The sequence below is a fragment of the Choloepus didactylus genome, chromosome 9 (assembly GCF_015220235.1).
Source record: "Choloepus didactylus isolate mChoDid1 chromosome 9, mChoDid1.pri, whole genome shotgun sequence".
In the NCBI taxonomy this organism is placed as follows: domain Eukaryota; kingdom Metazoa; phylum Chordata; class Mammalia; order Pilosa; family Megalonychidae; genus Choloepus; species Choloepus didactylus.
This window is the reverse complement of record NC_051315.1, coordinates 101,055,909-101,083,086: the sequence shown is the minus strand read 5'-3', so window position 1 is coordinate 101,083,086 and position 27,178 is coordinate 101,055,909. Positions and strand designations below refer to the sequence as shown.

Genomic DNA, 27,178 nt, shown 5'->3' with positions numbered 1-27,178 from the left:
ATTACCCACATGGACTATTAACACATTATGCAAGTAATCTCAAGAAAACCTTAACTAAATACTTGGATACTAAGAATATAATTAAGGAAGCCAAAATGTATACAGATGGATGCTGAGAACTGAAACCAAATAGGGAACAAAAATATAGCAACAGAAAGTTTTTGAAGGCAATTTAAAAATTATCAGAACTAGGTTTCAAATCAGAGCATTCTGCAATACTCACTCCAGACAAAGCTTTCTGCATTGCCAAGACTTTGGCCTGTACATTACTCTCTCTTCATTTACGTTAAGAGCAGAAAAATCTTTGTTCTAAGTGTAAGCTTGAGAAAAAAAGACTAAAAATTGTGATGAAGATGTATTACTAATCTAACACTAAATAAGGCAACATAGTCCCCCAACCCATTATTACATGAAACTCAATGGTGTGACTTCATTTGAAACCCAAATCTGCTCCCCTTGAGTTTCACCCTAACTCACCAGGCACTATTAGGCATATTCATTCATCTGTGTAACACCTATTTACTGATCTCCTAACATGTGCTAGGGATATAATACTGAGAAAACTACTGCTAAGCACCTAACATGTGCTGGATGTTAACAATGCAATGGTGAAAAAAATAGGCATGGTAGAGTTTGCAGTAGAGTGGCGTAAAGAAACAAATAATCCTAAACATGAACATAATGACTATCTGCAATAGGTGCTATGAAGGAACCATGATAGCATATAAAAAAAAGACTTCATCTGGTTTGGGTGGCGGGAAGAGGGAGGGTCTAGGATGATTTTCCTGAAAAAGGATGAATAAGAGTCAATAATTAAGAAAGGTTAAAGCATGTGCAAAGGCCATAAAATAGGTGGAACTCAAACACTTCAGAAAACAGATATTCAAGTCAGAAGATGAGAAAAGAAGCACCTTCTATAAACTACTGTCATGGAACACATCACACACTATATTGTTACTCTCTGCTTGTGTCCTCCACCACACTGAGAGCTCCTGAGTGCATGCATTTTATCATATTACCCTTGTTCTACATCGTGGGGCACTCCAAATAAGTTTAAACATTGACTGAATAAATAAAAACAGTAAAGAAAAAAAGAGAGGGCTTATTAACACATGTCCACCTTTTGGATTATACTTGTACCACCATAACAAGAGCAGTGTTTGATGACTACACAGGCCAACTTGATGAAGAAAAACAAATTTCCACAACCAGCCTATATTCCTTCCTACACTGGGTGAGAGCCCAGTGCAAAAAGACCACATGAAAACTTGTATGAGTCACTGTAATTCATCACCACTGCTAGAAAAGTTCCATGTCCCAGTAAACTACTGGGTCAGTAATATCCTCCTATACAAAAAGCAATATATTTTTATGATTATGAGAGGAACAGATACAGCAGTATACCTTTAAAGATATATATATATATGTTTAAACAATTATTTTCAAAACCAGTAACCTCAAGCATTAAGCAACATTAGGTAATGCTCTCTTCAGGTGTTCCACAAACTACATCTCTTTTACTATGACAAAATGTAATTTAGGATTGAGAAATACATACAGAAAAATAAGCATATTTAAATATGTAGAGAATAAATCTACTGAGTTAGATTTTTAAAATTATGTAAAAATAAAATTACCCAGTAGCCACTGGCTTTTATAATACTTACAAAGGAAATGGAATAGGATTATAGTTATTTCCTGGAAGCAAATTTGCAAAGATGGCTTTCATGGTTGATTTTTCCTTCACCTGGCTGTCTGTGGATCCCAGCAAATGTCCGTCAAACACATCTAGGATGAAAAATATTCTACGTATATGTCAATATTCAGGAAGAATAAAAAGTATAGTGTCATATATACATATACATAAACCATATTTATCAATCATGACTTAAAATTTCTGATCTAGGAATTGTGACTCTAGTGGGATTTAACAGGAAGCAATAGTAAGGCATACACAGCATGACTCTAAGGGACACATTTTTCCACATTTTAACATCTCTGAAATTGGGATCCTCCTACAATCAACTGCTTCTTACAATTGCAGGTGGTCAGGCAGCAGCCATGATATAATCACTGCCTGAGCATGCAGGAACTTAGTCACAGCTGTTCATGCTGCCACTTCAACTCAGTTACAGGCACTGGGACCATGATACCTAAGTTTGCTTCCAATTTTTCAAGACCAATTAAGTCATTACCGCTTAAACAAAAAGCAAGGAAAGAGAGAAGCAAAGCATAAATTTGCTATTAGTAAAGCCAATATTCATTGTTGGAAAAATGGCTGTAATTTTATTTTCTTACAAAGCAACAACTATGTGTTTTATGGAACATAAGAAAGTAAGATCCCCAGAAAGTAGATGAAGCTGCATGTCAATTTGTTACATAGATATTTACATGTCAAATAATGCAACTGAAGGAAAAAGTGATATGATAAAAAGCTGTATCTAAGTAAGTCTAAAAGAGCACTTTCAGTAAGTACAAAACTAAAAAAAATATATATCTAAGGGATGAGAGGGTTGTGTCAAAGAATTGGCAGTGTTTTTCTTTCTTGGTAATACCTAAAAACCAAAGACACATCTTTCCGTCCTAGAGCCAATGAAGTACAGTACAAGTGACTTAAACTGTACCTTCAGAACTGTTGGTATCTAATTCAGGGGGCCCTACAACCGACTGTTCAGACATGACTTCAGGTGGAGTAGGCAACTGGAGATGGGTAGAACTGGTAGAGCTCTGACTGGACAAGGTTGTTAAGAAGCGATCCTCTAGAGAAAAACATGATCATAAATGAGTCATTTAAACACCTTAAGTCTATCTCTACCTAATATTAATGTTCTTAAAATGTAAACTCGTATTTCTATTTCCTAAAACATGGAATTTTAGCTGCTTAGAAATTATCTAGGCCATTTAGCTCACATTATAGAAATGGACACAAAAATTCAGAAAGGTTGACTGTCTCAACACAATCAAGACTTAGTGGCAGTAATGCAAATGGCAACCAAGTCTGACTCCTATCCAATATTCTTTACGTGATACCACAATGCCTACCCCAATATAAGTTAATTCAATCTAACAGATAACGAAATGAGGATACTATTGTGGGGGAAATCATATGCTCATCCTGGGGGTGAAGGGAAGGACTCATTAAATTATAATAGAAAAATGCCAAGAATTATGAATCAAGCTTTTGTTGTATAACAGCAGCTTAAGTAATTTCCCTAAAAATTTTCTAGGATGGCATCAAGTTTTTCAGTGAAATACTGTGAAATAAATCTTAAGTCTACTATTTTACTGACATAAAAATATAAATTAAACTTTCTAAAATTTTTGCAGTGAAACCTGAAGGTATTTTTTTTCTGTTTGTTCTTCCCCTAATAGCTATCTAGCTATCAGGTATTTCTATATCTTAATTTATTGTCTTTCAATATATTTTATGATAATCTTAAGCTGACAAATGCTCTACAGGAAAAAAGTCTATGAGCAATCGCATCAGAAAATAATGCTTAAAATCAATTTATAAAAATTTATAGAACAAGAAGTATCTTGAAACTGGACTCAGGGACCAACCTTTTTCTCCATTTTGAAGTCCTGGAGAAATATTCCGTGGCGATGCATCCATTGCACTTATCTGTGGAGAAGTAGATACTTTGTTCTCAAGGAAACATTCAAATTATATTTTTTAAATTCTCTAACTCAACAGATCTTAAACTTTTCATCTCAAGATCTCTCTACACTCTTGAGATTAAGAACTCCAAATAGCTTTTGTTTATGTGGGTTATATCTTCAAATTTTACCTTATTAGAAATTAGAACTGAGAAAATTTTAATATTGTGTATTTATTAATTTATTTAAAATAACAATAAACCAATTACATATTAACAAACATTTTTTATAAAAAAAACTACTTGCAAAAAAAATGGTGAACAAACGGCATTATTTTACACTTTTACTAATATCTTTACTGTCTAGCTTAATTCAGGACAGCTAGGTTCATATCTGGTTTCTACACTTATTCTGTTGATATACTGTTTTGGTTGAAGTATATAAAGAAAATCCAGCCTCACATAGATAGGCAATTGAAAAGGGGAGTTCTTAGGGATCCTCTGAAAGGGTCTCACACTCTCAGGAGTCTCGATCCACACTTTGAGAACACTGCTGTAAAACAACAGTTCACCTCCTAGCATTCAAGCAACTAGGAACTATTTATCATTATCAGTCTAAGCCCAGTAATCTTCTATTACCCTCTAGGTTTTTTCCAAGTCCCACATCCATAGATAAGACATATTTCAGATGACTACAAGCCCATGTACAATTTGATTACAAAGTCATTTTGCAAGTCTTTGCTTAAAAGTCACCGTAAGAAAAGAGACCTTTCCTGGCCACCCCATCATCACCTAACCTATTTCAGCAATACTTTATCTCCCTTAATTTTTTTCTTCATAGCCATTTAATATTTATTTTTTAAATGTTTATGGGTTCATGTATTTATTGTTGGTCTCTCCTTATTAGACAAATGTTCCATGAGGACAGTAACTATGGTCTTTGTTCAAAATTGTGTGCCTTGTATTTAGAATACCACCCAACATGTAGTAAGCACCCAAAAACTATTTATCAAGTGAGTGAATATAAAGGCAGTACCACATATTTTCTAACAAACTTTCAATCTTTCAAAAAGATGATCATCTACTGAATGATTCTGTGTTTCCAATTCTGTGTCTATATACCATAATTTAAAGGTCTTACACCATTAGCTTTATAGTTTCTTCAGTGGACAAAAAGAAAAGCCACCAGCAGTCTGTGCTCATCATGAAAAGCCCTAGTCTCTAGTTGGCAAATACTACTATACAGATCATCTTCACTTACCCCATTTTTATTCTAACCTAAATTTAAAGGAAAAGTTAATTCCTACAAAGTTGTTTAAGAGACAAAAAGGAATTCATTTATATATTACTAAATAACACAAAATCTAAGGAACTTGGACCCATCATTCCATGAAGATATTCCTCCACCAGTACTATACCCTTGTACAAAACGAAACAAACAAACAAACTCTTTCTCAAAAGATCTCATGATATGAGAACATTAAGCCGTTACAATACACTAGCATTAATGTGGTGAATGCAGCAGACAGAATTCTAAGATAGTCCCAGGATTCCCAGTTCCTGGTGTGCACATATCTTCTCCCAATTATTTAAATAAAATACCAATCTAGGGACTGCTGTGAAGGGATTTTTCATATTTAACCAAGGTCCCAAATAAGTTGACCTTAAAATAGGGAGATTGTCCAGGTGGGTATGACCTAAACACCTAAGCCTTTTAAATCTGTGTCCAGAGATCAGAGACAGAGAAGTAAGATATTTGAAGCACAAGAAGGATTCTGTCAATTCTGCATGCTTTGAAGATGGAGAAGGCCATGTGATAAGGAATGCCAATGGCCTCTGGGAGCTGAGAATGGCTCCAATCCACAGCTAGCAAGAAAATGAAGAACTGAACTCTGCCAACAACCTGAATGATCTTAGATAAGATAGCAAGCAACCCCTTTCAGCCCTGCACCTCTGGGAGCTGAGAATGGCTCCAATCCACAGCTAGCAAGAAAATGAAGAACTGAACTCTGCCAACAACCTGAATGAGCTTAGATAAGATAGCAAGCAACCCCTTTCAGCCCTGCAAGATCCAGTCAGTCATGCATGCCAATTTCCTGACCCATGGAAAATGTGAGATAATAAATTTGTTTTGTTTTAGACAGTAGGTTTGTTTTAGAGCGACAGAACTAGTTCAGTTAAAATGGCTAATTAAATCAATGTGTAGAATCAACCCAGTTCATACCCCTTAAGAAAAGCTTCTCTTTAAGCTTAGCAATAAAGGATACCCCAAACTGCATAGTAAAGTAAATTAGGACTCTATAATGCATTCAGAACATCCACAACTTCTCTTTTGTGGCACTTGCTGTCACCATGATGCTATCCCCAGTAAGGCTGGCAGATAAGTAGCTTTTTGATAAATGTTTTAAATGAATGAATTATAATACCATTTTATTTCAGGCTAGGATATAAAAATAATCCAGGTCTTGTCTTCCTGAAACTTCACAACTTCAAGATGGAAAATCTTATTTAATATTATTAATAAACTACCACTTCTAAGTGTCATAAATTGAACGAACTATATTCATATCAATGAAGGACCAAAGACAAAACATTTTATTACCTTGCTTTCTTCTCCTTGTCTCAGTCTTCCAGGACTTGGAGGAACTGAAGGTCGCTTTCTACCCTTTTCTTGCTGGAAAAGATCCTGCAACCTGTGGTCCAAGAAGAGAAAAATACATAGTTTTGCTTCTAGTACCCTGAAGGATGTCTACAAATTTTCTCTTTACAACTTTGAAACCACATAATTAAATGTCCCTATTTGGATGGCAATAGATTTTAAAGTTGTATATAACTAAGTTTTTTTCTTATTTCTAATCAACTAATCAAGAGCTCTTGCTGATATGACTATAGGTATCAAAGAAGAACAGCAAGTTATTATAAGAGGCAGCATGACATAATGGGAAAAAAGCATGAGCTTTAGAGACCTACAGACCTGGAATCAAATCAAAGCTCTGAAAATTAATAGTTGCATAACTTTGGCCTGGAGTCATTTTATAGTTAACTGTAAAACGGAAACTGTATAGACAATTTAAGATTCAAAAAGACCAAATGAAAGAGTGAATGTCAGTGTAATGCTTTATTTAGTTCCTAGCATAATCCCAGTGCTCAATAAATGGTAGCTATAACAATCTAACTGAACTTTGAAATGAGCATTAAAGAAAATAATTTCCAAAAATAAATACTTTAAATAAAGGTATAAGATATACATAATAATCTATTTCATATTCCTTGCCTAAAACCAATAGTCACTCCATGGAATGCTAATTCAGTTAAGTTCAATTCAAAAAGCACATACACTATAAGTATATGAAACAACACTGAAGACTGTTCTCATCTTTGGTTTTTATATCTTCACAAACTACCTAAAGATTAGCACATAGATTTTAAAGGATGAATAGGTGAGGTGGTGATGACAGAAAACAAAAGCCTCTACAACTTGAGAGTAAAATGAAACATCCGAAATTAATAAAGATGTTCACAATAATACTAAATAATACTAAAAAATGCTGGCAATAATACTAAAGAAACACCAGAGTGCAAAGTCACACCTGTTATTCCAAGCTTGCAGAACCTCACAGAGACTTTGTTTCTTAGCAATGAGTGACTCAAAGATTGACTGCAGTTGTTGAGGAGTATCTACAGAGGAAGACATGAGCCTTGCTTGCATCTTTTCAATCCAGTTCTTGAATTCACCTTCTTCCATCTAGAAACAATTTCAGTCATCTGAGACACTATACAAGTCAAATCCCCCAAAATACTTCTAAGTTAATAATATTTAACTTTTGTATTTTTTATAGAAATGAATTACCTCTTTCTGTGCAAAGATATCTTCCATTTTTTCCTCTCTTGTTTTACTAAATGTATCAGTCTTCAAAGATGCAAGTCTTTCATCAACAGCAAGATAAACCTGTGAAACTCTAGCAATAAAAAATAAAAACACAGAGAACATTAAACATTTTAGAGAAGCTGGAATCATATTTTCTAACCTCACATAAACAGGAAAAAAATTACAAACAAAACTATAACTTTAAAAATGTTTTATGTAATTAAGAATCAATGTAATTTTCCAGAGAAAAAATGACCTGAAAAGTGTATACCAAAATTTTAACAGTTGTTATGATTTTTATTTCTTTTTAAAATACTTTTAAAAAGTATACTTTTCTGTACTGTCTACATTTTTCTTTTTTACAGCAACCATTATAACATTATACAATGAGAAAAATACACTATTAACACTTTCAAAGAAAGATAAACTGAAATGTAACTTGACTAAATTTCTGATTAAAATGAAAAATTTTGAAATTTAAAAACAGCTAGAAGATTACAGACAGGATTAAATCAAAAAAGAAGGTCAAATAAACTGAAACACTTACTTTTGAAAGAAGTCCTTCAGATCCTGAAGAAGTGACACTTTTAATGGGACCTGACGTTTAATGAATATTTTGGGGAGTGGAACACATATTTCAAGAAGCCGAATTGGAGAATAACTGAGAGAAGAAAATACAAGTAATGGTAGAAAAATAAAAAATACTTTAATATTTGAGTAGAGGTTTGTCATGATGGCAAACTAAATAAGTTAAGGCCTGGAGAAAAGGTTTCTATTAAAAAGCATTTTAAAACGATTGTAAGGATATTGGGCCAACTTCAGCCATTTTAAATATCCTCCCCAATTTCAGAGGGATTTTTGTTTTGTTTGTTTTCTTATTGCACTCTGGTACCATCATTTATCCCCTGAGGTATCCTCATCTGCTCCAAAAACAAAAATGACTTTAATATAAACCTTGTCTATGAATGAGAAGCATTTTTTCCTACAATTAGCTTAGACATAGGTACACAGTATCTTTCTACTCCTGAAGATTCTTCTTCATAACTCTATTTCCTTTCTGAGGGTTTATGTTGTCTAGGAAACGCTACACCCCCACCTATGTCCTAGGTTCACTGTTAAAAGCTCTTGCTTAAAAGAGGAAATAAGCTCTAATTAGCAAATATTTCCTGAGAGCCTCGCATATGACAGACACTATCTCAGGTGCTGAGGTTAAAGCAGTAAACCAAGGCCAAAATTTCTACCCTTGTGATTCAGAAATAACAAGATTAAGGTAATATACAAAACGAATAAATATTTTAAAAATACATTATGTCAGACGGTAAGGTCTATAGAAAAAAAATAAACCAGGAAAGGGAGCAGGGACTTCTTAGGAGTGAGGGAATGTCAGGGCAGGTGAAATCTGAACAAATACCTACAGGAAATAAGGAAACAGCAGACAGATATCTGGGGAAAGAAGAGTTCAGAGAAGGAAGAACAAGCAAAGGCTCTAACGTGGGAGCCTACATGTTGTATCGGAGGTCAAGGAGTTGTAGCAGAGTGAGCGAGAGGAGAGTAGTACGAAGTGAGAACAGAGAGTTCCTGGGTAGCCAGTGTAGATAGGAGATTACGGTCCAATCTATGGACTCTGGCTGTCCCTCAGTGTGATAGAGATACCCATTGGAGGCTGCCAAGCAGAGAATGACCTGATGTGGTTTTCACTGAACAGGATCACTCTGTAGGGAGCAAGGGCAGAGGGAGACTGGTTGAGGATAATGTAATAATCAAGGTGAAAGGCAACAGAGGCTCGGTCCAGAGTGGTGGCGGAAGTGGTGAGAATTGCTCAAAGTCTTCTTATATTTTGAAGGCAGAACCTAAAAGTTTTCTGAAATCATTTAATACCACGGTGGCAACTTTCTATTCTTTGAAGTTACAATTTTAGTCCTGCATGGAATATCTGACCATCCTTAATGTCCTAGCAAAAATTCTGAAAGACTTTCAGATGCAAAAACAATGGTTAAGAGTGAGGCCTGGGAAACAGGGGACAAGATGGTGGCATAGGGAGGTGTGGAATTTAGTTAGTCCCCTGGATCAACTAGTAAACAGCCAGGAACAACTAGTAAATAGTCTGGAACAATTATTTGGGGGGACATCTATGACCAACACATCGTATACCAGTCTGCAATGGGTAGAATGGCTGAGATCGCAGCATAGAACTGCAAGTAAAGCTCCCCGAACTGCAGAGCTGGCACCCCTCCCCAACTGGCATGGCAGGCTGAGTTAGAATACTCCCCTATGGGAAAAAGAAGCAATCTCTGCTGGGAGCAATGAAAGATAGCTCAACCAAGATCCAACTGCAGTTTTAATTAATGAATTTGGACGACTGAACACAAGATATGAGCATAGATAAACCAGGAGCAAGCAGGAAAAGAACCCTGAGGTTTTTCCTGGCAGAGATAAGGTGGGGCTGACAGAAAAAAAAAAAAATCATAAGTAAATAAAAACAGAGGCTTTTGGAGTTGGCTGAGCTTAGAACACTGGAAAAGAGCTGTTCCCAAGAAAAGAGGCACATAGAACCGGGTACCAACTCTGGTCGACCAGCGAAACCGGGGGGCTGTGGACTGGCTCTGAAAAGGGGATTTCTTTCTTTTTTCTTTTTTTCTTTCTCTCTCATTCTAAGTAGCTCATTAGAGAAAGCCTCACACATTTTCAATTGTCAACACTGACCCAGGCAATGGTGGAATTAAGACAGAGACAAAGGAAGAAGTCAAGTGAAGGAGATAATTACCTAAAGGGTATATCTGCCCTAAGAAAAGGGGAGGCATGGCCCAGATCAAGGGGCTGCCAAATTCAGACCCCAGGGACTGGGGAAAAAAAAAACAGAAACAGCTTAAACTTGGGTTCTGAATCACCCTCAGCCCCCCGCAGGGAGAGGGTCTGCTGAGAATTAAAAGCACCGCAGTTCTTTATGCCAGTGGTGAGCTGTGGGCTGACAAGCACCACCTGCTGGGCAGGACAGGAAAAGCAGAGAGTCTAGAGGCCTCACAGGAAAGTCTAACAAATCTCCTTGGTCTTATCCTCAGGGAAACTTGACACCAATTACGCCCACCTCCTGAGACCTGGGCCCATCTGGTCTGGGAAAATCTGATGGCATCTGGGGTAATCAAGGAAACCAGACGTCTAGACAACAACAAAAAAATTACAAGTCACGAAGATATGGCCCAGTCACAGGAACAAACTACACTTCAAATGAGATACAGGAGTTGGAACAACTAATTAAAGATGTTCAAACAAATATGCTAAATCAAGTAAAAAATCAAATCAATAGCAGCGGGAACATATGGCAAAATAGATGAAGGAAATAAAGAAGACACTGGGCAAACATAAGGAAGAACTCGAAAGTCTGAAAAAACAATTGGCAGAACTTATGGAAATGAAAGGCAGAACAGAAGAGGTGAAAAACACAAGGGAGACATTTAACAGCAGATTTGAAGAGGCGGGAGAAAGGATTCATGAATTAGAGGACAGGACATCTGAAACCTTACACACAAAAGAAGAGATAGGGACAAGAATGGAAAAATATGAGCAGGATCTCAGGAAATTGAAGGACAACATGAAGCGCACAAATATATATGTCATGGGCATCCCAAAAGGAGAAGAGAAGGGAAAGAGGACAAAAAGAATAATGAAGGAAATAATCACTGAAATTTCCCATCTCTTAAGAAAGACATAAAATTACAGACCCAAGGAGAGCAGCATACCCCCAAACAGAATAGATCCGAATAGACCTACTCCAAAGACACTTAATAATCAGATTATCAAATGTCAAGACAAAGACAGAATTCTGAAAGCAGCAAGAGAAAAGCGATCCATCACACACAAGGGAAGCTCGATAAGACTATGTGTGGATTTCTCAGTAGAAACCATGGAGGCAAGAAGGAAATGGTATGATATACTGAAGACGCTGAAAAAGAAAAACCGCTAACCAAGAATTCTATATCCAGCAAATGTGTCCTTCAAAAATGAGACAGAGTTTAAAATATTTACAGATAAAGAGACAATGAGAGCGTTTGTGAACAAAATACCTTCTCTATAAGAAATAATAAAGGAGCACTACAGGCAGATAGGAAAAGCAAAGAGAGAGGTTTAGAGAGGAATGTAGAAATGAAGACTATCAGTAAGGGTAAAAAGAGAGAGGAAAAAAAAATATGACATATAAAATCCAAAATACAAAATGGGAGACAGTAGACATTACATTGAGTGAAATTAGTCGGAAACAAAAGGATGGATACCGTATGGTCTCACTAATGTGAACTAACATTGATGAGCAAACTTTGAGGGTTCAAGTTGAGAACACAGGTTATCAAGAGATAGAAAATGGTTAGAGATTGGGCATTGGATGCTGAAGGAGTACAGAAGGATTAACAGGATTGACTGTACAGATCCAGAAATGGATAACACAATACTGTGTGATGGTAGCACAATACTGTAAGAAACTCAAAGATGAGTGTGAGTATGGATGAAAGAGGTCATTCTGGAGGTTATTCTCATGCATTATATAGATATCCCTTTTTAGTTTTTAGTGTATTGGAATAGCTAGAAGGAAACAGCTGCAACTGTTGAACTGCAACTCAGTACCCTTGATTCTTGAAGACTATTGTATAACTATATAGCTTACATGGTGTGACTGTGAGATTGTGAAAACCTTGTGGCTCATACTCCCTTTATCCAGTGTATGGACAGAGGAGAGAAAAATGGGGACAAAAAGTAAATAATAGGGCAGGGGAGGAGGTGTATGAGCTATTTTAGGTGTTCTTTTTTACTTTTATTTTTATTTTTTGGAGTAATGAAAATGTTCAAAAATTGATAGTGGTGATGAATGTACAACTATATGATGATACTGTAAACAACTGTACACTTTGAATGATTGTATAGTATGTGACTCTATCTCAATAAAATTGCATTAAAAATTTAAATAATAATAATTAAAAAAAAAAAAAAGTGAGGCCTGTGATAGCAGATCAACCAGGATTCAAAGCATGACTTCATCTCTTGCCAGCTGTAAGAGAGGATAATAATACCTATTCCTTAGGACTGTGGTAAGGATTAAATAAAATAATATATTGAAAGCTCTCAGCACAGAGTCTGGCCCTCAGCATTTGTGAAGGTGGGAAATAACAAACCCCCACAGATTAATTCAATCTAGTAATACTGGGTATCTTACAAAGCATTCAAGGGAGTACATGATCATGTACAAGGGCCTGACTTCTTACCTGAAAGATGCCACCATCTGGTTATAGGAGAAATACTGGTGATAGTCATGGTGGATGGAGTGACCACATGGCTCAGCATTGGCTCTACGAGTGTACTGGTGCCCATAAAACCTAAGTTCAAGGTATTTTGCAAATGACATGGACCAGGATTCATTGGAAAGAGCAACAACTGGTGTTACCTGAAATTCAGCATAAATAGTTTAAATCATCTAATCACAGAGTGAGATTCACTCTTTAAAAAATTAATGTATTTTCTAATACAGGTCTAACATATTTAGATTGTAAAAAAACTAGGAAAAGAAGGAAAAGTTCAAAGGTGGATGGGTTACTAGTTTTCCCACCACCAACATCAATATGCTAGTATGTTTATTTTCTTTCTATATATGAATATATATATGCATAGCCAGTGTATTTGTGAATAAAAACTCTTTCCTATCATTAGTTTCACAGGCGTTTTTTTTTAATTAGCAATATATCATGAATATTTTCCATATAACATTTGGGTATACTAATTTACACAATCTCCAACAGTATCTGAGAATACTCATTTCTCTACTTGCTTGCCAGTTCTAGGAATTATAAATCTTTAAAATGTGATTTCTTAAAAAAAATACAAAGGCATTTCACTGGTTTTATTCATGCTTCTTTGACTACTAATTAGTAAACTTATTTGCACATGTTTACCAACCATTTGTATTAAATTGTTTGCCATACCCTTGGCCCATTTTTCTATTACCATGGCTTATAGAAATTTAATATTAAGTATACTAATGTTTGGCCATAAATGATACAAATTCTTCTGACACACATAAGTTTTTCATTTTTGAATAACAAAACCATTTATCTTTTCCTTTCTAGTATAACTCCAAAGGCAGAAGTCTTTGTTTTAAAATAAAGTACATATATGAAAGCATGTAAGACATAAAGAATAAATTTAAATTTCATATTAGTACACTGGTCAATCTACAGAAGCAGAAGCTCACACAGTCTACAACAAAATATTTTCAGCTGTATAACAAGAAATAAAGGCCTATAAGAACTATAAAAAGATTGATAACTGCTAGCAATGATTTCATGTTCATACATTCGCTGTTACAGAAGGAAATAACTTAGATTTTGTGTTCCTCAACCAGATATTGATATGTCACACTATTGTTTTATCTGTATAATTCCCATATATGCCTTTCAAAAGCACATTAAAACACTCCAAAATAAGCCAATTAAGAGAACAATGAAGTTAAATTTCTCACATACTCACTGCAAACGATTTAGATTAAACTAAATTTTAAAAACATAATACTAGCACCAAATATTTGCTCTAGACTCAGAAAAGTAAAGAAAGACACAGAAAAGTAATAAAACACTGGTCCTTTTCTCAAGAAAGTAAATGAAAACCAGTAGAGAACAATTTCAACATGCTTTCATCTGTATCTCCTAAGGTATAAACACTGACTGAGGCTCAAATTTGTTATACAAATATCCTAGTACAGTATAATAACCTCTTTATAAGTCTGTCTCCTCACTTAGAGGACAGGGGCTATCCTTTTTTTATTCCAAGGGCTAGCATAGTAACTAGCACACAGATGGTGTGCAATAAATGTTTGCTGAATGAATAAACACACATAATTGAGAAAGGACAAGATCGGATTTCAAGATACTTCTACTGGCAGAGTACCTGTATTTTATTTAATGACTGATAAATTCCTAAAATGGAATCTTTAAAAAACAAACGTCAAATTGAACATACAGAACTGGAAGAGAAGATAAAGTTAATAAGAGCCCAGTGAAAAACAAGTCCAAAATAATATGAACCAGTCTACCCAACAGGAGAATTATATGAATAAAGAACTATATATTATATGTAATATTAGAGTAATGCGGTACATTTACCTGTTTGCAAATTCTACACCAGGAATATGTGAGAATTGTATGTTGATATCCAGGTACTGGGGAATCCAATTCCTTGAGGATTATCTGTACACAGCCTTGACCATGGACAAAGCGCCGAATATGATGTACCATGGGGGTGTCACAGAACATGCTGGGACACTGATAAGAAGGCCTTTGACAAACAAGAAAGTCCTTCTTACATTTAACCATGAAACAGAGTAGCAATGTATAATGAATAATGGCTAATCAGAATCACTGTCAAGAAAGCATAGCATCTTTTCTGGAATAATGACTGGTGGACAATCTGCACAAGGCACACTTCTGCCAATCTGCTTACAGTCGAACATCCTGTCTTGAACTACGGCAGGGGATAGTTTCCATTTTCTACTTGCCAAACATTTTTAAAACATCATTCATTTTACCTATTAAAACCCCTGAAATCTCTGGGATTGTAATCCCCTATAAATGGGGATGGTAAAGATTAAATTACTTGCTCTTTCATATAAATGGCTAGCGACAGTGCTAAGACTTATAACTGTGTAGCTGATTCCAGTGCTTCTCCTACCTCTCATTTGAATCACTATAAAAACAGACATACTAAAAAAATCTTTAGGGATGGCAGGGTAATTAGATGGGCAAAGATTTGAGGAATCTACTGGATAATACAAACCAGTTTAAACATGAAATAGAATACCTCTTTGTATGGTGGCATCTGGCAAGTGGTATGAAAGTGAAGACCACAAAACAACACTTGACTTAACAACTCATGCTTATGTTTTAGGTTGAAATTCTGGGCTTCCTAATGCATAAATGGAACATAAGAGGAAAATATATTCTTACCTGAAGCAGTATCTCTCTAAAAATATTCCTAATGTAAGATCATTCTTTCCATAAAATTCCATTGTAACAATCCTAAAAGAAAAGATCATTTCTTAAAAATACATCATAAGAATTACTGCAACAGTAAAGACATTTCATGAGACCACATATTCTGATTATCTGCTAAATATGCTTATGATATAGTATTAAAGCAGGTAATATTCTTTGTTGTACTAGAACAGGTTTTACTACATCTGGTAGAACAGGTTTGGACTGGCCAAACTATAGCATCTTACCCAATTCCTAGTCTTATGAAACTACTTAATGAGGATACATAAACTATAATATTAATTAGAACTATTTGAATTAGGAAGATACAAAAGTTTCCTTTACAAAGCCTTAAGCCTTACTAACAGGAAATACTCTCCTGCTCTCAGATCCGCACCTTCACTGACCATGGAGACCAGCAGCTCATATTCTTCCAGAAGAACCTAACTTTATATATAATCCATAAATGTCCACAAGTAAGAGAGTTTGGTTATACCCCTGTTGAAACCCACATTTTATTCAAGCCTTGACCTAAGGAGTCAATAATCTCCCAGAGAAAAATTCCTATGGGTGCTCCATCCACAAGTCTGCCTGCTGGAGCTACCTATACCATTTCTGGAAGAATCCCTACTCTCCCTGGTATTTCTGATGCCAAAAATTAAAACACGGAATATATTCTGTCATGGAAATGATGCTCTAAAAAAAAAAAAGGAGTTCTGTTCCTCAGTTCTTTCTAAAATTAGAATTTTAAATTCTAGGTATTTCAAAGGTATTTTAAAACTAAAACTTTTTAAAACCAAAACTACTTAATAAACAGGCTTTTGTGACTATCACTTAAAACAAGTAATTTACAACATTTTAAAATGTCTATTTCTATCTATCTACTAAAATCAAGTTTTAGAATAAACCCATAAGGCAAAAGACTGACTGCTTTTATGAAAATGATGCCTGAAAGTAAACCTGTCAAAACTGTAAATGTTATCATCAAAATGCTTACAAACTAGCTTTTGTGTGTTGCTTTCTCACTTTTACAATTACAAATTTCTCTTCCATCCCTCACATCCTTTTCACTCTTACTTAAGGCACTCTCATTTACTTCTACCCACAAATGAACACACAAATTTCATATTTAATTCACAAGTCTAAAAATTCTGTCAATTCATTCAATCAATATCAATTCTATCAAAACAGCAGAGGACCAAGTGCCTAAAAAGATATCCTAATGGCTGTGGGGATTTTTGGGTTTGTTTCATTTTGTTTTTAAGCTTCTGGAATTCTGTTCTTAAGTAAAGTGCAATAGTGTAGGGGAAGAGAATCCTACCAAGGACTGACACAGGCACTGGGCGCGTTGCTGGACTGGGCAGAAGAACTGCTGAAGAGCACGCACAGTCTCTGGTGGTTAACAGGGTTCAGACAGTCCACCTGAAGAGAAAGCACACATGAGCAATTGCAAGTTGTAACACATTCAAGCCCCAACACATGCTTCGAACACACTCCACGCTACGTTTAAAGCCTCCTATTATTATTGTAGGGATTCTAGTGAAAATTTAAAGCTACAAGAAACTAAACATAAGGAAGAGCAGTTGGTTTCTGAAGTAAGACAATCCAGAAAGTTTAAACTAAACTTAAAAATACAAACAGATGTCTAAATAGCTTCGTCTGTTTTTTTAAAACTTAAATTCTCTTTATTTTTATAAAGCGGCATTAAATTATTTTGGAAGTAAATACTTAACTAAACATATCCAAATGAAAGAGTCTGAACTGATGACTGGATATAACATCAATCTGAGTCACCCAGAAATCTAAATCTAAGGTTTTCATGACAATGAGAATATCTACTCTCTGCTAAAATTCAATTAGTACAGAGATTCTTAAAGAACTACATGAAGTATATAAAGTCTCTCCTCCTTTGATGCCACTCCTACACCACTGCCCAAAATGACTATTTTAACAGTTTGGTTAAAAACAATCTAGTGTAGAAAAATAGGGGAAGGAAACAAACAAACAGACAAAGGTACCCAGTGTTCTTTTTTACTTTAATTATTTCCATTTTAATTATTACTCTTGTTATTTTTGTGTGTGTGCTAATGAAGGTGTCAGGTATTGATTTAGGTGATGAATGTACAACTATGTAATGGTACTGTGAACAATCGAATGTACGATTTGTTTTGCATGACTGCGTGGTATGTGAATATATCTCAATAAAATGAAGATTAAAAATAAATAAATAAATAAAGTAACAGAAAAAAATAAAAAAATTAAAAAAATAAAAACAATCTAGTCTTTTTGCTAGCTGTCTCACACACACACACACACACACACACACACACACAAACACACACAAAGTAAATACACACAGGTGATTCTGTTTTTATAAATATGAGATGATGCTACATATATTAATATAAAACTTGTTTTTTTACAATTAAAAATATATATCATGGTCTGGCCCCTATCCAGGTCATTAAATGAGATCCAACTCATTCTTTTAACAGTAAACAATTGGAAACACTGCTTCAGTAAACATCTTTTACATATATCCTTACAAAACAAGAGCACCTTTATGTAAACATACTTATTTTTGCAGCAATAGATTACAAAAGCAGGAATGTTGGGTCACAGGTAGGTCCATTTACATGTAAATTAAGAGAAACTTCCCTATCGCTTTCTATAAATGTATAAAAACACAAATACACATTTTTAAAATGTATCAGAATTTGTGATTAGGTATTTTTCCACACCCTCATTAACCATGGTTCTATCATTTTTATTTTTGCCAATCTCATGAATGAAAAAAATGGCATACCATTACTATTTAGTACTTCTCTATCAGTGAAGTTGAACATCTTTTTATTTTTCATTAAAATTTGCATTTCCTCAACTAGAGATGGGTTTGTTCTTTAGTTTTATTATTACCATTATCAATAATGTGGCCATGAACAAATCTTCCTTAATTTGCCCCCAATTTGTTTAAAAAGAAAAGAAAAAGGCCACTATCATGGTTAAATGACAATGTAAAGTGTTTTATGTCTTAAATAAATCTAACATCTTTTAAAAAACACACCTATTTCTTACATAAGCATCATCTCTCACTCTCCCATCGCTACTATTAAAAGAAACAAGGACGTATCACATCATACCCAAGTCATCCTACCAGAAATTTTAAGAGCCTCTGCACCTTTTTTTACACCTAAGAGCTCTTCCTAGTTTACTGTGAGCTCAGCTTGAAACCCCCAAAACCCAATTTCATAACCTTATACTCCTACTTCATATATATTAAAATAAAACATCAGCAGGCAGACTCAAGGCCAAAAAGAACAGCACAGGAGAAGAACTATTTAATCAATCTGCATTTGATTTGTCAAAGTTGATGTTTTTGTGCTGACACAGTAGTTTTTCAACACACACCCTAAATTTACATTAACACCCAAAAGTGGCCTAGCTCACCTTCGTCGACCAAACTGCATCACTCGGAGTCAACCCTTTTTCTTCATCGCCCTCAGTTTTGCTTCCTGATTTTCCACCTGAAGTACCTGATGCATCCTTTGAATGAGCAAAAGGGTCTAAATTTTTTTGCTGAATTCTTCCTCCTCTGGCCCGATAATCAGCAAGCATTCTACCCAAGCTCTGGCTATCACCCAGATGCTCAGCAATTCTAGTGCTCACTAGCTCATGTAAGGGCAGGACTTGAATGGATTTGGCCTGAACATTTCCATTCAGGCTCTGAAGTCCAGAGAGATCCCTGAGCAGCTGTTTTTTTCTCCTACTATCCATTTCTTTAAACTCTTTACTGAGGAGAGGAGACCAGTATACCTGCTCTGCAAAATAATCTCGGGTAGAGCACCTCATACCCTTTTCAGTTAAAAGGAAGGGTTCCCGGAACGTGATTACTGGAGAGATACAGAGGATCACGTCTTTCAATTCCTGTTTGAAGGCCAAAGAATAAGTCTTTCGTTTATCTTCAGAAGACGTGACTTCCTCAGTAACATATAATCCAGTGTCATCCTGTAGAGGGTCTCTGAAGGCTCTCATCTGGCTTTTGGAATCCTGTAGCTCATCTGTTTGCTGCAAAGTCTCTGGTTGCTCGATGCCTATAGCATCCTGTTGGTCATCCGCATGGAGTGGCAACAATGATTCTGGTAATGATGGAAAAAGAGCGTAGGGGATCCCTGTTGGGCAAGCTGTTGTGGCATACTCTTGATGCTTCAGAGAGGCAACCTCCTGTGGGACACTTTTATTTTCCTGGTCATCCTTCTCAAACGCAATCCTCGATTCTAGCAAAATGCTATCATCAGTGGGCAGAGACTCTGATATCACTGGTGGCCTGTCAAAAGGGAAGTCAGGATCCTGGGGGAGGTAATTTCCACTGAACTGCTCTTGTGCAGCCTCATCCTCTCCCTGTTCCTCAATCAGAGAATGGAAGGAAGGATTTGGGGTTAATGAGGGTGGCATGGCAAATTCATCCATGAGAAACGAGATTTCCAGTTGAGAATGATAAGCTACACAGATCATAAATATTAGGATCTCTTTAACTCGAGCCAGCTCGTAATCAGAGCCTCCTCTAAGCTTGATTGTACAGCCTAGGTGCTGTGGACAGCCTTCAAAAAACATCAGTGTTTTGGTTTGTTCTACAAATAAACAAAGAAAAAGTTAAAAATGCTTAGGTGGTAATACAGAAGTCTAGACAGAATTAATTCATGATCTTAATATCTACAAGAGAAAACTCTTTATGTGATTCAGACCACAATTGCCTATTCTCATGCAACCACAGTTAAAAGATATTTCCTACTCTGTTAATGCTACAGATCTGAAGTTAACTCATTTCTTCAAGTCCTCAATCTCAGGTGAATCTATGTTAAAGATCACTCACCATTTGATAGCTGAAATATCTGCATATAAAATTTGTGACACGTGCCCAGGTGTGGTTTTGTAAGCAGCTGGTCCATTGACATTACTAAATCACCTTGGGTCATCCTACTGATTCGATCTAAAACTTGCTACAACACAGAGAAACAATATATTATAAAAATAAAGAAGAATGAAAATCTTAGTATATTTAATCTGGAAAAAGAAATGGGAAAATGAAAAAGCCATCTTCAAATGAATTTCTTTATTTTGAATAAATTATATGATAAATTTTCTCTGTAGATTAGTTTTGCACTTAGTTTCCTATTAATCAATATGCCCACTAAAACAAGCCCATACTACTATGAATAGCATTATCAAAAGGCATTGAAGCATGATACACTGCACAAGATACTGTGTAGAAAAACAACAAAACACAAAGGGAAAAAACATCCAAGAATTGGTTTCCTTATTTGAGATTAACTTTTTAGTCTCTACATGGTCAATTTTTCAAGGGAGAGAACACTTCTGCTTTGTATGATTCCCCAAACAAAATGAAGGATCAACAGGTATTACTGATTACCTAACATCCATTACACTTTTGGTCTTGGTGACACCTATGATGGGTGTTATCTAATCAGTCACACTTTCTTCCACACTTTCTTCAGTCTTAAATAATGAAATAGCTGCCACTAGCTTCTGTCCCACTTTCAATATGTACGGAATAGCAAAGAAATAGGTAAATAATTAAAGATCCCAGCATATGTACCACACATGCATATAAATCTAAAGACTGTAATTTTTTTTAATGATGCAAAAATAGAAAAATAGGAGCACTCACTGATTTTACATTAATGACCAACGTAATGCCATGTTCCAGTAACATGTCCTGTGCAATCCGAGACACTGTTTTCTCAACCAGAACCAACGTCGGTCGGACATCAACTATTCGTTGAACATAATTCTTTAAGAATTCCCTTTCCTAAGTAAGATAAATCAGAAATATTACACCAGGTACAATTTAAGATCTAGGCGTATTACATTGTAGTGATAGTTTGACTATTAGTATCAACCTCAGTCTAAGTTTATGCAATCTAAGTTTCCTTTATCCACAAACTATTCTGTAAACAAATTAATTCAAACACAATTGAGACTCTCATTCCTCATTCTAAACTGGGTTGATTATGCTGAAAAGAGTTTCAGAAGAAATTCCACTCTCCAATTCACTAATTTTGCTTTGAAGGATTTTCAATTCTTAATAACCTACAACATAAAAGCTAAGAATCCAATTAGTTAGCTCTCAGAAGTTAAAACAAGCAAGCAAGCAAGCATGTGCAAAAAATCTAATCTCATGATCCCCCAAATGAAAACTATTCCTAAATTTTGTAATACAGTTATGCATATCCATTTTACATTCTGAAACTAATGAGAGTATCTCTTCCTTGGGTATTAGAATAAATAACTCTGACAGATGCTATTTCAATTACTTACTGATTCCAATATCCCAACAGATCATATTTGCCCTAAAAGGGCTACAGTTAAAGATCTACAACACAATGTTTAACATAATTTCATAACACAGCCTTAATTTCAAAGTATATGAAAACTGGAATTAACACCCAGAGTTAAAACAATATAATCCAAATAACTGTTTCATTAAATTTCTGGGATCCAGATGGGAGACAATTGTCAGCATGTTTGTCAGTCCTGCCCCATATGCCCAAAGTATTTTCTGAACAAGACTTTATTAGCGTTCATTGCTATCAGCAATATACGTGCCTCCTTGCAATGAACCTGCCTTATCATGGAGTGTTTCTCCTCACCTTTCACTGTTTTTTATTGATAGAAACTACACCAAAATTTTCAACTTCATTATTAACAAAATGAATTTTTCCCCTAAAATGTGCAAATTTCCCACTCTGCTTACTAAACTGCCATTTAATAGGATTTAAAAATGTTCTATGTGCAGCTCCAATAAAGTGTAATTACATTTAGTCATTTTTTTTTTTTTAAGTTTACAGCAAACAAGATGGCAAATACATTTTTTCTCAGGTCCAATTCCAACAAAAAATTATGGCTGTACATGAAGAATCATGTTACAAGGGAGGTCTGGTCCAGATTCAGAAAGCAAAGAATATCAGGAGGTACTCCATGAACATGAACAGAGAATGGGGCAGTAGCAGACCAACAGACCTAGTAGGCCTGTAAAGACAGTATAATGCTAGAAGCTGATTATCTCCTTGCCTGTTGTTTCTCATCCTCCTTTTTCCGGCTACCTAATTTTCAGCTCTTTTGATTACTTCTTCCACACTGAGTGGACAAAAAAAAAAAAAAAAAAAAAAAAAGAAAAAACTCAAACCAAGTGACACTTTTAGCAGGGCAGGAAGTTAACAGTATAATAAACTGTTTTAAAGCACAGATGAACAAGATGCTTTAAAAGTTATGAATTAAATCACATTTCTTAAGTACCTATCCGCTCAGAGCATCTCTCTCTCTAACACGAAAAGTCCTTCGTCTGTTAACTTTATTACAAGAATGGAAATCTATTAAAATGGACAGATTTATGCCTAACTTTCTCATAAGCATACATCTGTGAATTTCAAATACCCTAGTTCATCAATTCCAAGACATACAGTTTAACACATTTATTTTTGGCTTTTTAAATTTTTATTGTGGTAACATACATACAACAAAATTTCCCATTTAACCATTTTCAGTGGAATTTAACACATCTCTGAAATCAGGATGCATCTTACAATCAATGCAGTGGTGATCATCATGTGAAAGCCTACTGACATATTTTGTGAGATCAAGAAAAGTCTAGCATCAAAGCATCTTAGATTCCATGAAACACAGTAACTGTGTTTCCCCTTATTACTTTTAAGTTCTCTACTGAAAAATCATAATAAATAGAGCTGCAAGGGATGACATAAATCTAGTCCAAATCCCTCTCATTTAACTGAAACATAACTGAATTCCAAAGAGGAAACACCCCCAGGGTAACAGAGTTCATTAAGTAATAGAGCACAGTTTCAAAAGGCACTGTGCCTTTCACAACTCAGTTTTTCCTGCTGGTATCTACTAATTCAGTATTACAAGTGATCACTCCTACCACTATGGAAAAAGGAGCTTTTTACATATGAGTTTCCAAGTAATGCTTTTCTCAAATGCTTCTGGAACCAAGTACAAGCATTTCTGCCATAATATGATATACATGTTCCTGAAAACCCCACATTTTGAACCACCACAAACTAAAATTAACAGCTTTTATGGGACAAAAGTGGTTGAGACAGAAAACCTATGCAACTTCAAATCCAGAGTACTGACACAAATAATAACCTTGAGAGACGCTTGAGCAGTCTAGGCTGGCAACCCAGCATGGTTGGAGACTGCCTCAGGGAAAATAAGAAGGCATAAAAGCAACTGGGACAGTACAACCGGAAATGGAGCTCTAAGCAATGGAACTACCAATAGCCATCTAGGGTTGGGGGTGCACCTCTCAGGAGAGGCCACCCTGGGTGCAGGAGCTCACTTCTGATTTCTTAAAATAGAGCTGAAAGGGCTCCTGCCTGTGCAGCAGCTAAGCTGAGATGGTTTTCCTTTCCTGGTGAAGCTTATAATCTTACTGCAGCTATTCTGGGCCCCCCATGCTTGGGAAAAAAACACCAAGAAACCATTTGATACTATTCCCCTATTTACCAACTGCATATAAGGTTAACTTGTGTTCTAGAAACATGTGTTATTGTAGAACGAACCAGACTTGATAAGTCAGAGAGACTCTCAAGTAAATCAATGATTCAACCAGGAAAGGGAAACAAGGACTTAGATTTTCACTTTTTCTTCCATTTTTCCCAATCATGTGTTCCCTTTACTAACACTAAAACTTTAGAAATAAGGATTGACAGAGGTTTTTATAAGCCTCTCAGGGGTTACAGACAACAATGTCTTTTACAATAAATTTTCCAAAATTAAACAAGGCAATCAAGTTTCTTTCTTTGCCTATCAAATTTAATCAGCAGGAATGAGTCACAATAATTAAGAATTTGTAAGCATCACAACAAGCATTTCTCCAAATTATACATGTTTCAGTAATAAGTTCTTACTTGAAGCACAATAGGATCAATGCAAGTAAACTTTGTTTCTTCTCTGTAGAGATACTCAATGGAACACTTCAACAGAAGAATTTTGGGGTTTTTAATACAAGAATTCATCTACAAAAAAATGAACAGTTTGTCAAAGCTTTTAAATATTTGCACTTTACCTTCAGGCATAATTTTAAAATCATATTGATCATAATTCCTCTTAACTTAAAAAGACTATCTCATGATATTAGTATTAAAATATTATTTAATCTTGTATGATATTCTCATATGTTTTTCAAAGCAAATAAATAGTTCAGAGCAAATGCAAAGTTCTTCAAAACTTGGCTTTTTTCCCCACAATTGCTAGTTTAATCTATTCCACCCTACTTGTAACTACTTTTTAAAATTTCTAATGTTCAAGAAAGGACTGCATGCCCTGGGGTTTGTGAAGACAGGCTATTTTACAAACTCTGAGAGATTAGCAGGTTTGAAAGTGCATTTTAGTCTTTCTAAAACTCAACAAGGATAGAGGATGGGGAGAAGAACTAAAATGCCTCCTGAATAAATTTCTAACAGAATAAATTTCCAAACAGCCATAGGTTGGCAGGCAAAATTGGGTAACAAGAAATTAAAAAAGAAAACCTTGGAGGAGGGGCAAGATGGCAGTATAGAGAGGAGCAGAATTTAGTTGGTTCCCCAGATCAACTAATAAACAACCAGGAATACCTAGCAAGTAATTTGGAATAACTGCTGGGAGACAACTGTGACTGTCCACACACTGTACACCAACCTGGATTGGGTGAAATACCTGAGACTGCAGCATGAAATCTATAAGTAAAAGCTTTGGAACTGCACTGGGAGCCCTCTCCCCCATGGCAGGCCTTGCTGAAAAGCCTCACTGTACTAGAAACTAGCAGCACTCTCGAGCAAGCGAGTGAGCTGAGCAAACAAATATAGCTCAGCTGAGCTCCAACTGGGGTTTTAATTAACAAATGTAGACTGCTGAATACAAGCTACAAACCCCCAGTAAGCAAGCAGAGGCTTTTAGTGATGACTGACCTTAAGAAAAACCAGAAGACGCATGTGACCTGGGAGGGGGCGCCCAGAAGGCCAAGTGTTACCTTGGCTGATGAGTGAATCTGGGGGTCATGTACTGGCTCCAAAAGGGGGCTTTCTGTCCCTTTTTTCTCTCTCTCAACCTGAGGGGCTCAGAAGAGAGAGCCGCAGCCATTGTTAGTTCCCAGAGCCCTGACCCAGACAGGGGAGGAGATAACAGAGTTAGAGAGACAACAATTCAAATGCAGATGAAAACTCCCTAGGGGGTTTATCTTCTCTAAGAGTAAGGAGGTGGGGCACAGCTTTCCCTTCAGAACCAGACCCCAGAGCCTGGGAGAAAACAACTGTAACAAAAACTGAAGTGGCCACATCTCCTTACACCAATTGGGAGTGACAGGCTGACAGATGCCACCTGCTGGGAAGGTTAGGAAAAGCACAGAGACTGGAAACCTCACAGGGAAGTCTGTCATTTCTCTAAGATACACTCTGAATATAACCTCATGCTGAGACCTAAACCTGTTCTGGTCTGGGAAAATCTGACTAGGGTAACCAAGGAAACCAGATGCCTAGACAACAGAAAACTAGATATGCCCCAGTCAAAGGAAAAAATTTCCACCTCAATCAAGATAGAGTTGAGATATTGTTTCAATTCAATGAAACAATCTATTAAAGATTTTCAAAGAAATATGCTAAATGAAATAAAAAACCAAATCAACGAGTTCAGGAAAGATATAACAAAAGAGATGAAGACTATAAATAAAACACTGGTAAACATAAGGTAGAAATTGAAAGTTTGACAAAACAACTGGCAGAATCTAAGGAAACGAAAGGCACAACACAAGAGATGAAAAACTCAATGGAGACATACAACAGCAGATCTCAAGAAGCAGAAGAAAACACTCAAGAACCGGATAACAAGACCCCTGAAAGCCTACAGACAAAAGAACAGATAGAGAAAAGAATGCAAAAATATGAGCAATGTCTTTGGGAATTGAATGACAACACAAAATGCAGGAATCTACATGTCATGGGTGCCCCAAAAGGAGAGGAGAAGGGAAAAGGAGCATAAGCACTAACAGAGGAAATAATCAATGAAAATTTCCCATCTCTTATGAAAGACATAAAATTACAGATGCAAGAAGCGCAGTGTACCCAAACAGAATAGATCTGAATAGGCCTACACCAAGACACTTAATAATCAGATTACCAAACATGAAAGATAAACAGAAAATCCTGAAAGCAGCAAGAGAAAAGTGATCCATCACATACAAAGGAAGCTTGATAAGACTAAGTGTGGACTTCTCAGTAGAAACCATGGAGGCAAGAAGGAAGTGGGGTGATATATTTAAGATACTGAAAGAGAAAAACTCCAACCAAGAATCCTATACCCGGCAAAAATGTCCTTCAAATGAGGGAGAGTTTAAAATATTCTCTGACAAACAGACAATGAGTTTGTGAAGAAGATACATGCGCTACAGGAAATACTAAAGGGAGCACTACAGACAGATAGGAAAAGACAGGAGTGAGAGGTGTGGAACACAACTTGGGTGATGGTAGCACAGCAATGTAAGTGCACTAAAACAAAGATGACTGTGAGTATCGTTGAAAGAGGAAGGCTAGGAGCATGTGGAACACCAGAAGGAAAGAGGAAAGATAAAGACTGGAACTTCATAACTCAATGAAACCTAGAGTGCTCAACAATTGTGATAAAATACACAAATATGT

The 27,178-nt window shown here is 35.9% G+C and overlaps 1 protein-coding gene across 14 annotated transcripts in view; it reads right to left on the bottom strand.

Annotated features, from left to right (window-relative positions):
- The window catches only part of PIKFYVE (phosphoinositide kinase, FYVE-type zinc finger containing), a 115,045-nt gene that overhangs the window by 40,610 nt on the left and 47,257 nt on the right, over positions 1 to 27,178 (bottom strand). For all 14 annotated transcript variants that reach the window (XM_037848493.1, XM_037848491.1, XM_037848498.1 and 11 more), the window contains 15 exons: positions 24,419 to 24,526; positions 21,157 to 21,297; positions 20,341 to 20,467; positions 18,918 to 20,098; positions 16,792 to 16,892; positions 15,444 to 15,515; positions 14,604 to 14,775; positions 12,714 to 12,892; positions 8,012 to 8,125; positions 7,447 to 7,555; positions 7,187 to 7,341; positions 6,199 to 6,289; positions 3,562 to 3,622; positions 2,625 to 2,759; positions 1,668 to 1,788 (listed from right to left, as the gene is read on the bottom strand). In XM_037848493.1, coding sequence (XP_037704421.1) covers positions 1,668 to 1,788; positions 2,625 to 2,759; positions 3,562 to 3,622; positions 6,199 to 6,289; positions 7,187 to 7,341; positions 7,447 to 7,555; positions 8,012 to 8,125; positions 12,714 to 12,892; positions 14,604 to 14,775; positions 15,444 to 15,515; positions 16,792 to 16,892; positions 18,918 to 20,098; positions 20,341 to 20,467; positions 21,157 to 21,297; positions 24,419 to 24,526 — 2,867 coding nt within the window. The remainder of the gene's footprint in view (positions 1 to 1,667; positions 1,789 to 2,624; positions 2,760 to 3,561; positions 3,623 to 6,198; positions 6,290 to 7,186; positions 7,342 to 7,446; positions 7,556 to 8,011; positions 8,126 to 12,713; positions 12,893 to 14,603; positions 14,776 to 15,443; positions 15,516 to 16,791; positions 16,893 to 18,917; positions 20,099 to 20,340; positions 20,468 to 21,156; positions 21,298 to 24,418; positions 24,527 to 27,178) is intronic.